The 12,778-nt window shown below is 40.7% G+C and overlaps 1 protein-coding gene across 1 annotated transcript in view; it reads left to right on the top strand.

Annotated features, from left to right (window-relative positions):
• The window catches only part of ALDH16A1 (aldehyde dehydrogenase 16 family member A1), a 95,741-nt gene that overhangs the window by 12,206 nt on the left and 70,757 nt on the right, over window positions 1-12,778 (top strand). Inside the window, exons 3-5 of the mRNA XM_063436967.1 lie at window positions 7,381-7,507; window positions 8,677-8,855; window positions 9,460-9,537. Coding sequence (XP_063293037.1) covers window positions 7,381-7,507; window positions 8,677-8,855; window positions 9,460-9,537 — 384 coding nt within the window. The remainder of the gene's footprint in view (window positions 1-7,380; window positions 7,508-8,676; window positions 8,856-9,459; window positions 9,538-12,778) is intronic.

The raw sequence follows: 12,778 nt of genomic DNA, 5'->3' as shown, positions 1-12,778 counted from the left end.
ATTTCCCTATTTACCTTCTCAGATCTGGTAGTTAGTGGTGTCCGCCAGCGCTCCTTCCCTATGCAGCCATCTTTCTCGGCATCCAGGCCACACTCCCCTTTATTTCTTTTTTTGAATGTCTATAATACATTAAAAATATGGAGTCATGTTTGACCTAGACAATCCATTGAATGATATTGATAAACCGGTGGGGAGAGGCTAATTATTAAAAAAAAATTATAAAAAATAAATTATTTAAACTCTGTACATGGGCTAGCATTGCTGCTAGCGCAATGTGTAGCTAAATTGTTTTCTTCATAGCTTAATATGACGTTGTGTGTACCCAGGGCCGGTGCTAGGATTTTTGACTACACAGGCGAAGATGCATTTTGACGCCCCACCCCACGCCTCTCCCCAAAAAATAAACAACGCATCTTCACCTCTGTGTCTCGTAGCCCCCTTTTGAATTTCTTAGCCCCCATTAGTATTGCATATCCAACCTCTTCAATGTCTTACCCCTTTGGCCCCTTTGTGCCCTTTAGTGTGTCTCCTACAACCCCTCTTATGTATTTCTTACTTCCCCGCCAGCCCATTTCTGTCTCTTTCTTCCCCTCAGCCCCTATCTATCTCTCTTTTTTTTCCCACATAGACATGGATACAGGCAAAAATACATACATGCACAAATACACAAACATACAGACACACAACCATACAAGCACACAGACATAATTATTCAGGCACACAGTCACAAAGATATACAGACACACAGTCATAAAAGGCACACAATCAAACAAACACAGTCATACAATCTACACATACAGGTACATTGTCGTGCAAACACAGACATACATTCATACAGACACAGGCACACACAGAAATACAGACACAGACATAAAGAAACAGAGAGGCATATAGAGACATACATACACAATGATACAGACAGACATACACACACACACACTGACAGACAGACATATACACACACACACTGACAGACATATACACACACACACACTGACAGACACACACACACTGACAGACATACACACACACTGACAGACATACACACACACTGACAGACATACACACACACTGACAGACATACACACACACTGACAGACATACACACACACTGTCAGACATACACACACACTGTCAGACATACACACACACTGTCAGACATACACACACACTGTCAGACATACACACACACTGTCAGACATACACACACACTGTCAGACATACACACACACTGTCAGACATACACACACACTGTCAGACATACACACACACTGTCAGACATACACACACACTGTCAGACATACACACACACTGTCAGACATACACACACACTGTCAGACATACACACACACTGTCAGACATACACACACACTGTCAGACATACACACACACTGTCAGACATACACACACACTGTCAGACATACACACACACTGTCAGACATACACACACACTGTCAGACATACACACACACTGTCAGACATACACACACACTGTCAGACATACACACACACTGTCAGACATACACACACACTGTCAGACATACACACACACTGTCAGACAGACATATACACACACACACTGACAGACAGACATATACACACACACACTGACAGACAGACATATACACACACACACTGACAGACAGACATATACACACACACACACACTGACAGACAGACATATACACACACACACACACTGACAGACAGACATACACACACACACACACACTGACAGACAGACATATACACACACACACACACTGACAGACAGACATATACACACACACACACACTGACAGACAGACATATACACACACACACACACTGACAGACAGACATATACACACACACACACACTGACAGACAGACATATACACACACACACACACTGACAGACAGACATATACACACACACACACACTGACAGACAGACATATACACACACACACACACTGACAGACAGACATATACACACACACACACACTGACAGACAGACATATACACACACACACACACTGACAGACAGACATATACACACACACACACACTGACAGACAGACATATACACACACACACACACTGACAGACAGACATATACACACACACACACACTGACAGACAGACATATACACACACACACTGACAGACAGACATATACACACACACACTGACAGACAGACATATACACACACACACTGACAGACAGGTTCAGGAGGGTGGCTTACCTGGGATCCAAAGTGCTGCCTGAGGTAGTTAGGAGTTGGAGGAGCTGGTCCTGCCCAGCCCCCCTCCTCTCTGCTCTCTTCTTGGGGGGACTTCCTCCCATGCTGAAGTGAGGGGCCGGCGGTAGCTCTGCCCCTGCTGGGCGCCAGCCGCGCTGTGTGCTACAGAGGGAGCAGGGATATGACGTGTTCATATCCCCGCCCCCTCCACACAGTCCGCGACACTGCCGGCTTGCGCTCGGTCACGCTACAAGAAGTGACCGGCAGGAGAGGGGAGCTGTGCGCTTCCCAACCTCCTGCTGGTCACCCGGACTTTTGCGCCCCCCGGGCCGGTGCGCCCTAAGGCGGCCGCCTGAGCCGCCTTATGGACGCGCCGGCCCTGTGTGTACCATGACTGGAACAGTATAAGCATGACGTAATAATGGCACCCAACAATGCTGGGTGCTTAGCAGCCTGTTAAAAGAAGACACAACATGGGATGCCTACCCACAAGACCAAAAAAAGGATACAAGAACACTATATAAATACAAGCATGTTATTCTGTACTTGCACAATACTGTGATCAGCATAGTGCAGCAATGAATTCAAATTCCATTCCTGTGCACATGGATGTGTCACTCACTGCAGCATGACTAGGCTGCATGAAACATGCATGTGTACCATGATGCAGTTATGTGCACATGAAGAATCAAGCAGGTACAGATTACACTGGAAAAATAAACCTGGCAGGAATAGATAATTTCTACCAGTTTTTGGTGTTGGCCCTGGAAAAACCCCCAAAATAATATGTGTAACGGATCGACGGGCAACCCGACTGGGTACCTCCGTTGAAGGATGCTCCGAGCGCTTCCTGAGGACTCCAAGCACTGCAGCAGACACCACAACCACCAAACCGGAGAAGCATACGACTGCTCTCATGCATATGAATGCTGTAAACAGCTGAACAGGAAAGGCATACAATCAGCTTACACTCCTGGCAATCAGCATACAATCCAATTCCCCCAATAACGAGACGACACTTCGTTTTGAGGTCAAGCAGAACTGACTGTACTGGCACATACAGCCTCTTTTATTCACAATCCACAAACATAGTACTGCCCACAGGGTTTTGAAATATAACCAATCAATCCGTACAATACACACAGACACTCCCACACAAAATCCTCCCCTCTGTCTGTGATATGATTACTGAACACAATGGGTAATATAATTATCACAGGCAGAGAAATACAGTTTTATGAAACATATCACATGGACCCCAAAACATGCAATAACCCCATAAAAAAAGTCCAAAACAGTGTCTGTGAGTTAAAATGGCCACCATCCATTGTTCTCACCATGTGCCTCTGATACATGAAATGGTGGCCACCCAGTAACTCCACAGTATGTCCCCAGATGGTTCTTAAAGGGCCAGCAGCAGCATAATAAAATACAATATCCCGAAATACTGTATTTAAAGGGCCAAATCTCCCAGGGGCCATAGTCAGCAGGCAGAAGGCGGGTAAACAGGCTTCTCCAATGCCCAGTGGCGAGGTTGGTTTCGCCACAAAATGTATCTCTCGGGAGTATGTTCATGAGATTGTGCTATGATGCTAGTAAGAGGGCAATGTTCACATGATGTGCCAGAGGAATGTCGGTTCATTGCTAAAATAGGTAAATGTCCTGACTGTCAGGTCGTTGGCCCAGTTAGAGCTGCAAGGGGAAAGTGGTTTTCTCCGAGTCTTGAGTAACTGGGATAGAACACAATAGTTATATGTAAAGAGATATTAAGAAGCAATGTTAATAGAAGTAGAACATAAACACGTGGCGAAGGAAGGCTGTTTCCTATAGGTGGTTGTGGAAAACTTTTATTTATTTATTTATTTTTATATGTAAATTTTATTGTTTTTTACAGTAAAGGGGGAGGAGGTACAGAAAGGGAAAAAAGAAAGGGAGGAGGTTATAGCAAATGAGAATCATCAAACGCATGGACTTTTATTTATTTATTTTTGTTAAATCCATATTCAGCCATTGTGCATGGGTGGAAAGGAACCAGAATATTTACAGGGTTATTCATCATAGGACGCTCCAAACCAAAAAGGCACAATGCTTTATGTGCGAAGAGCGTGTTGTAGTTTTTTTTCTTTTTTCATTTTTTCATTTTTCACCTTTTGAAAATTAACCTGGTTACACCCCGTGGCTTTCAAGCACACAAGAGGTCCTGTTAGTTTATGGTTGTTTAGCTCAGTGCACCTGCCTTGTAAAGATTTCTAAAATAATAGGGGTCCAGGCACTCCTTGGTTCAAGACAGGCACTTTATTGAGAACCACAACAGCAACGTTTCGACCCCAAAAGGTCTTTTGCTGCATTGGGAAGTCATGCATAATTAAATGCATGCATGATTTCATTTGGGAGATAACTACTAAACAGGGATTTTTAAATTTATTTTATTTGATCAATGGTGTGTCCATTTAAAATAAGAATTGTCTGTAATTTAAAGTGAATTTCAAATAGAAAGGGACACACTAAGTATCAAAAGAACTTTAGCTTAACCCCTTAAGGACGGACGCAATTTTACAAGTTCTGATCAAAACATTACCTGAAATTTGAGCTACATGTCTGTTCAACCATAATTGACCTCTGTCATATCAAGTGTATCCACACTTATAAATCCTTTTGTTCATGAGAAACAGGGCTTTAATTTCCAATCAAATATTTATATATGAATAAAATCTAAGCATGTGTAAGAAATTTAGAAATGTTTTTTTCTTAGTTCTGCGTGGCATTTTAACTGTGAATGCCATAATACTGTTAGCTTTTACTGCCATAAAATACACATATTTGTGTTCAGCAATGTCACGTGAGTACAACTGTATCCATCATGTCAAGATTTGATGGTGTTTTGGAAAGTTACAGGGTCAAATAAAAGGATTTTCCCTTTTCCGTATTTACACATTGAAATTTGCCAGATTGGTTATGTTGCCTTTGAGACCGCTTGGCAGCCCAGGAATGAGAATTACCCGCATCATGGCATACTATTTGCAAATGTGGTATGTCCAGTCTTTTTTAGTAGCCACATAGTCACAAACCCAGGCCAAAATTATTGTTTATATTTGTTTTTTGCATTTTTTCATACACAAATGACTCTTTCATTCATGATACCATTGTTGTGATAAATTTACTGCTTCTTGTGTTCAGCATAGTCTGAACGCAATAGTACCCCCCTTGTACAGGTTTTACAGTATTTTGGAATCCTTGGGGTTAAAGGAGCACTATAGGGTCAGGTACGCAAACATGTATTCCTGACCCTATAGTGTTAAAACCATAGTCTATAACCCCCCTTGCCTCCCTAAATATAGTAAAACCTTACTTGTATTCAAGTCTGAAGCTGCTGCCTCTGTCTGCTGACATCATCCGAAGTGGTGGGCCTGAGTCAATCACAATTCTTCCCCATAGGATTGGCCAAGACTGTTAAGGAGGCAGATCAGTGGCAGAGCCAGCACACGTCAAACACAGCCCTGGCCAATCAACATATCCTCATAGAGATGAATTGAATCAATTCATATCTATGAGGAAAGTTCAGTGTCTGCATGCAGAGGGTGGAGACACTGAATGGCAGTACTGCTTATTCTGCAGCACTGCCCAAAGAAGCAGCTTTAGCAGCCATCTGAGGAGTGGCCAGTGAAGGTATCACTAGGCTGTAATGTAAACACTGCATTTTCTCTGGAAAGACAGTGCTTACAGCAAAATGTCTGAAGGGAATGATTCTACTCACCAGAACAAATACATTAAGCTGTAGTTGTTCTTGTGACTATAGTGTCCCTTTAAATATATGGCTTTCAAATTATCCGGACTTTCTGCCTGGGTTGTCAGCCAGGTCCCTCAAATTGTAATTCATAGAATTACTTAAAGGGATACTCCAGGCACCCAGACCACTTCTGCCCATTGGAGTGGTCTGGGTGCCAACTCCCACTACCTTTTAACCCTGCAAGTGTAATTATTGCAGTTTTCATAAACTGCAATAATTACCTTGCAGGGTTAAGTCTTCCTCTAGTGGCTGTTCTTAGAACACGAAAAGTGTGTTATACGATGCTGGACGTCCACACATATTGTATAATGCTTTCCTATGGGGAGGTCTAATGCGCGTGCGCGGCCATTGCCAAGCATTCGCATTAGGTCTCCCCCGCTGGCTGACGTTGGCGGGGGAGGAGAGTTGGCGGAGCCTGACCCAGCGCAGAGGGACTCCGGTAAGTCACTGAAGGGGTTTTAACCCTTTAACACTTGGGATGGGCGGTGGGAGGGAAGGGGGCACTACAGGGTCCTGCAGTGCCAGGAAAACTAATATGTTTTCCTGGCACTGGAGAATCCCTTTAATTATGTTAAAACATAAATATACACATAGGGATGAAGAGAGGATTAATTTAAAAGTAAAATGCCTCTGGTTACATACCCATACATGGTTTATGTTTCCTGTTAATTTTTATTGTAGACAACGGCAGCGGCAATCAAAGCGATAATAGAAAAGTAAATTGCATTTACATTTTTCAGTATTTATGCACGGTTATTTGCTACATTGTGAACGGACAAATTTTAGGCCAAACTTAAAATAAAAATGGGAAATTCACTGTTTTCTTTGACTGGTCACAATGTAGCAAATAACTGTGTTAGAGAATTTAGAATGTGAGCTTTAGCGACTCTGCTATCAAGTTGGAAAAAAAACACCTTAAAGTTGAAAATGTTTGTCAACTTCCCTCGACTTACTACTTAGTGAATAAATCCCATGAAGATATTGTCATGCTCTGGCCGCCCAACATGAACCTGAAAGCAATGAATTTATCCATTTGAACACTGTCTACATGTCATTAGAAACCTAGATTCATTTATTGACATGTAGCTGCAAAAGATTCCCTTTCAATAACTTTACCTGTTTTTATTGTTGCCGTTTTGACATTGTAGTTAATGGGCCATTTATTTAGAAACCCTTAACAGTGCAATAACGCTACTTGATCAAAGGTTAATTAGAAGCCTAGTCACAGTATTGGTGCCAACTTAGTGGTTTTCCCGGAGGGATAAGTTAAAGTGCCATCAGTTCAGGGAGTTTCTGTAGTTCTCAGACAAAGAAACCGCCTTAATGCGCCTTGCTATTATTGATCTGTGTTCTTTTCGGTTCATTAGGAGAGTCCCTGGCCAGTACCGTTCAAGGAAATGAGGAAGATGTGGAGGTTGCTGTCAGTGCTGCACGGAAAGCTTCTGAGACTTGGAGCAAGCTGCCCTGCCACGTTCGTGCTCGTTACCTTTACAGGTCCGATATATTTCCCAGAAGCAATCCGTGACATTCATTATCTGGCAATCACCAAATATAAACTAGCAGGTGTCAAACTCTAGCTCGTCGGCTATTGTTGCATCACAAGGTTGAGTCCTATAATTTAAAAGCTAATTGTTGATGGCATTGAGACAGCACTAGATATTGTCTTTTTAAATGTAAGCACAATTGGAAAGAATACTCTTTCCTTATATCTGGATGTGAGTTGCAGTTATTGTTTATCCCTATTCTTTGCAATAATATAAACTGCCAAGCATTAAGTAGACACTTCTAAATTGGGCTGCAAATTTAAAATATCTCTTCAACAAAGGGGGCAAAGCATCATGAGAGTTGTAGTTCTACAATAGTTCGTGGTTTACCTCTTGACCGTACCTGCACTAAAACATAGCATTCCAACTGAATTTTATTCATGTACCCTAATTTTGAAAACTGTAAAATTTGTAACTGCAATAAAGGGATCAGCAAAAAAAAACAAAAAAAAAAAAAACCGATTGGAACAGTAAAACAAATTGATTAGCATGATCATTATGCCAGTGTGTTCTGTCGAGTGACCCAAGGCTACAAACTGTTGAGGTGTGTAGTAGTACAAAAACCCAGGCACATAGGAATCAAGCAACTCTGTACCTCTGTTTATTTGATTGCCTGCTAATGGTCCAGTACGAAACGGGTGCTTGTTGTAGTTACCCAGATTTCTGAGATATGACTTTTCATCCTCGCTCAATCAATATTTTTTTTTAAGAAATACTCAAGAAGGAAACGGCTAATCTATGGCATGTCACAGTCTACCCCTGATTTCTATAACATAATGATTGCTAAGCTCAACTGTAAAGATGTTTGTAAACTACAATTACTTAGGGTAATCATATAACATAAAGGTGGCATAAACCTGTGACATCAATGTGAGATGTGCTGCAACAGGGAACACTAGCAATTTAGTTTCTGATATTTTTTATATTTGTATTTAAAAAAAACAAAAAATTTTTGGACATATTTTTTCGATTTTTATCGGTATTTATTTTTTTATTAGTAGTAATATGTTTGTAAAGCTTTTCCACTGGCATTCAAATATTTTTCTCAATGTTTATGGCGGGATTGTTATTCACATAATAGATGAAATCCATGACATTGATTTACGTTTTATTCCTCAGCATTGCACGCACTATACAGAAACACCAGCGGTTGCTTAGCGTGGTGGAGAGCATGGACAATGGGAAGCCTATAAGAGAATCCCGTGACTGTGACGTGCCACTTGTTGTTCGACATTTTTATCATCACGCTGGGTGGGCACAGCTCAGAGACACAGAAATGAATGGTTGGAAGCCTCTTGGTGAGTCTGTAAGGGTTGAATGTAATTGCAGTGGGCTGAAATGTAATCTAACATTTTTAGGTAATTCTTATATGTTTATTTTTATTCATGTCTATGCCCAACTCCACAATATTTTAAAGGTTCCAGGGTAAGTGAGTCATAGAGGTAATGGTAACTTCTATCTGGTTCTTGGAGCCTTTCAATAAAACCAAAATCTAGAAATCCCACATCCTGTGCCATATGATACGCAACCTGTACTCACGTGCATGAGCCATATTGCAACTCTCACTTACATGGAAGTCATAGCACACTACGCTTGATACCCCTAGAGTGCAGATCTACACTTGTACCATGCACGAATACTTACTGGGTCTGACTGCCCACTCAGTTTGTTTTTTTTCATCCAAATACTGTGACAATTAGATGCTCACAATATTCTTTGGTGAGCTGGCATTCAGGTTTTTTCATGACCTTTCCTAGGTCTTAAAAGGCACTTTTAGGTTTCTACAACTAAAGATGCCTGTCTTATAGATTAAAACATAACATGACCTTAATTTGGAAGTGTGCAGTTCTGTAAACTCCTGCATTAAATGAAATTAAAATACGTGTTTGTTTCCTATACTAGGTGTTGTTGCTGCGATTGTTCCATGGAATTTTCCTCTCATGTTACTTACTTGGAAAATATGTCCAGCTCTTGCAATGGGTAATAAAGTACTTCTAGTTTTTTCGCTGTTTATATACTGAATGTTATTGTTTCATATTAGTTGCTCACAAATGTTTTTTATTTTTTTTATTTACAATTTTATTATATATGAAACATCCTAGAAGAATGTTTGTTTTTTTATTTTATGTAATTATTGTCTAATCAGAAATGTTTATATAAAGAAAGAATATGTATTTAGAAGTAAACATATATAGGTGTTGAGCCAAATTCTGTGTCACTGTTAATGAACGGACTTCTTAGAATTCACCTGTAATTCTTATTTGATCATGCTTCCATCTTAACACCCCGTGGTAAATACTCCTAATAGATGACCACCACATAATATACATGCTTTATGTGTGTAGTGTGTATCTTGTTTTCCTTTTCAATTTATAAAAGTGCAGATTTCAATAGGACTCTGCATTTTTATAACTTGGGGCTCGATTTTAATTTCTTTGGATACAGGGCTTTACAAACTTGCTTGGAATCTAGGAGCCATCAAAACAAGTTAGGAGCCAGATTTTTTTCAATGTCAAAAACACAATTCTTAAAGAGACACTATAATCACCAGAACCACTACAACTTAATGCACTCCACTTGATGCCCATTGAGGAGATCAGCCTCTGTGCAAATTGAATTGGCTCTTCTCCTCCTAACTCCTCTGGAATTCCTCGGAGGCAGACGTTCCGGTGTCTGGGTCGGTAGTCCAGTTAGGCTACTGCACGGTTCAGTTGTTGGATTTGCTGAAAGAGCCCTTTTATCTGGCTCTTTGCTTCCTGCAGTTGGCCATCCCTCCCTCACCTACACTGCTTGAACTTTCTGATTAATCACCCCAATCTAGGTCTGTGATTTCCAGACCTCTCTCAGGAGCCTTTTAATGTCTTCCTTAGTGAATGGAGACGAGTTGTCATACGACTCAGAGGGCTGGTAGACTCTGCTGGTTCGAGGCATGGTTAGAGATCCTTCTGGGATTCCTCCGAGGTTTCCTACTCGCTCTGGGCCTTGGATGCTATCTTGGGTGCTAGTCGTGGCGCGGGCCTCTTGAAAGAGAGCCTGATATCTGGGGACCTTCCGGGCATTTTTGCTTTCTGTATTTGTGCCCCATTGTGTCATTTGGGGGTGCAGTACGTTTTCCATCTGTTGGTTAATTTTTCTGCTGTATTGCGGAGTCTCAGCAGAGCTCCAGAGATGTCTGGTTAGGTGCTCGGCCGATCACACCCGTGCAAATAAGTTTTTATCTTTACTTCTTTAAAAAAAAATTTGATAGGGAAAACCATGTCAAAAAGGGTTATTCCATTAAAAAAAAATCTAATTTTATTTTTTTACATTTTTAAAAACATTTTTTTTTATTGTTTGGATTAACTGTTTAATTGTAATTTTAAAAGTTCTTTAATATGATATAGAGATTTCTCTCCATCTCCTTCCCCCATGGAACTCTTGCTCATGTTGGTATGAACACAAGCTACATGTTTAATCCAATTTTATTTTAAACACTACCACCTTGTGGTGTGTTAAGTCTACACATCTCTTTATTAATATGTAAAAGCACACAAAGTATAGTGAGTCTCCTTGTTGTTATCAACACACCAGTTAACTCCCAAAAAAGGTGATAAACACAAAAGACAAAAGGAATGGTGTGGTGTGCTGCAATTACATGTGTGAGGATCACCAATGAGATAATATACATACACTGGTTATCAGTCTCCCGAAATATACTGGTAGTACTCCAGTTAGGAAATGATATTCCAGCATTTAATCATCACAAGTGGTCCGCCACTAACAGTGGCCAGAAAGGCACATCAATAGGTCAAAAGACCTGCCACAAAGGGACTCCAAGATGTTCTAAATCAGCTCCTGAATGCACCAAGGTTCTGGATCCCAAGGGGTGATAAATGAGTGAGTTCTAGAAAAGGATGTCCCAAATAGAGTGAAGAGAGTGTTATGGAGGCTCCGTATGTGTCCAACCGGTTTCGTCCTCAGGACGTTTTCTAGGAAGAGCTTAGATGTAGGCCACACCATTCAGACTTATAAACCCCACCAATTTATAAACAAATTCCGACCAAAAACATGGCCAATGAGATCATATATAGAGACCAATTTGGTAGCCATTAGGTTATGTCTTCTGGATATATAATCCAGTGACTAACCATTGTATTCATTATCCGGACTAGCCATCGTGTGGGGGAAGAACACAATAATAAAATGCGCATAAAAATGAACAATTAACATTTTAATCAACATAAATATTGTTTGCCGGTATCTTCACCAGCCCCACTCATGGACACCAAAAAAATGGCTGCTCGCATGTACAGCGGCATCTAAGTAGTCACACATGCTCAAAGTGAATGGCTGCTTCATTCTGCATTCATTCACACTTCACTACTGATGAGATAGACATTAAGAATGGTGAAATTAAACAAAATATCAAGGAATTGGAAGATACATTAATAGAAAATAAAAATTCAAAATTAGAGATCAGGATGATTACAAATTAAAGAGAGAATTGAAAGGTATTTTTCTAATTAAACCTGTTAAACAATATGTTGGATACCAAGGATATAACAATCAAGCCAAAAGTTATCCTTCACAAAGAGCAGGCCACACCAATAGATCATTCCATTATTCCAATAGGAATAAAACCCAAAACATAATTTACACCGGGCTCTCAGTCCTAGAGAAATAAATATAACAGGAATTATACAAATGTAAGGAGTAGAAATTATCGATCCCCTTCCCTATTCGTGAGAGGGCTGGATATCCCCTAACAACTCAATAGGGGTTTATTTAGACCAGTGGAACACCAATCATCGCCCCCCCCCAGACCAAATCAGACCAAGGGGTCTCTCCGTCACTCCAACCGCTTTCTGGCACTCCAGTCCCCACTCAAAAGGAGAAGAGGAATGGATCAACCAGAGGTGGAGGAGGAGGGAGAGAGACCAGATCCCAATTATCGAGAACAACAAAGATCTGTGAGACCATGCAGGAAGATATTATAAATTTATCCCAGGCCCATTTTGACACACAGGAATTGAATATTTTAGCCAAAGGATTAAAATTTGCACACAGCACCAACCCGGATGGTTTTAATTTATTCATGGATGCTCAAAAATACTTGCAGAAATTAACCATGAAAAGACACCTTTTAAAAAGACCTATTCCTGTCATGGCATTGGACTTGATAGGGATCCATTTTTTCACACCAATTTTAAACCTAAATCCAAATTCTACCCAGTTCACGATA

This window comes from Pelobates fuscus, chromosome 11, assembly GCF_036172605.1.
Source record: "Pelobates fuscus isolate aPelFus1 chromosome 11, aPelFus1.pri, whole genome shotgun sequence".
NCBI lineage: Eukaryota > Metazoa > Chordata > Amphibia > Anura > Pelobatidae > Pelobates > Pelobates fuscus.
The sequence above is the reverse complement of the archived record's forward strand: the minus strand, read 5'-3'. Positions and strand labels throughout refer to the sequence as shown.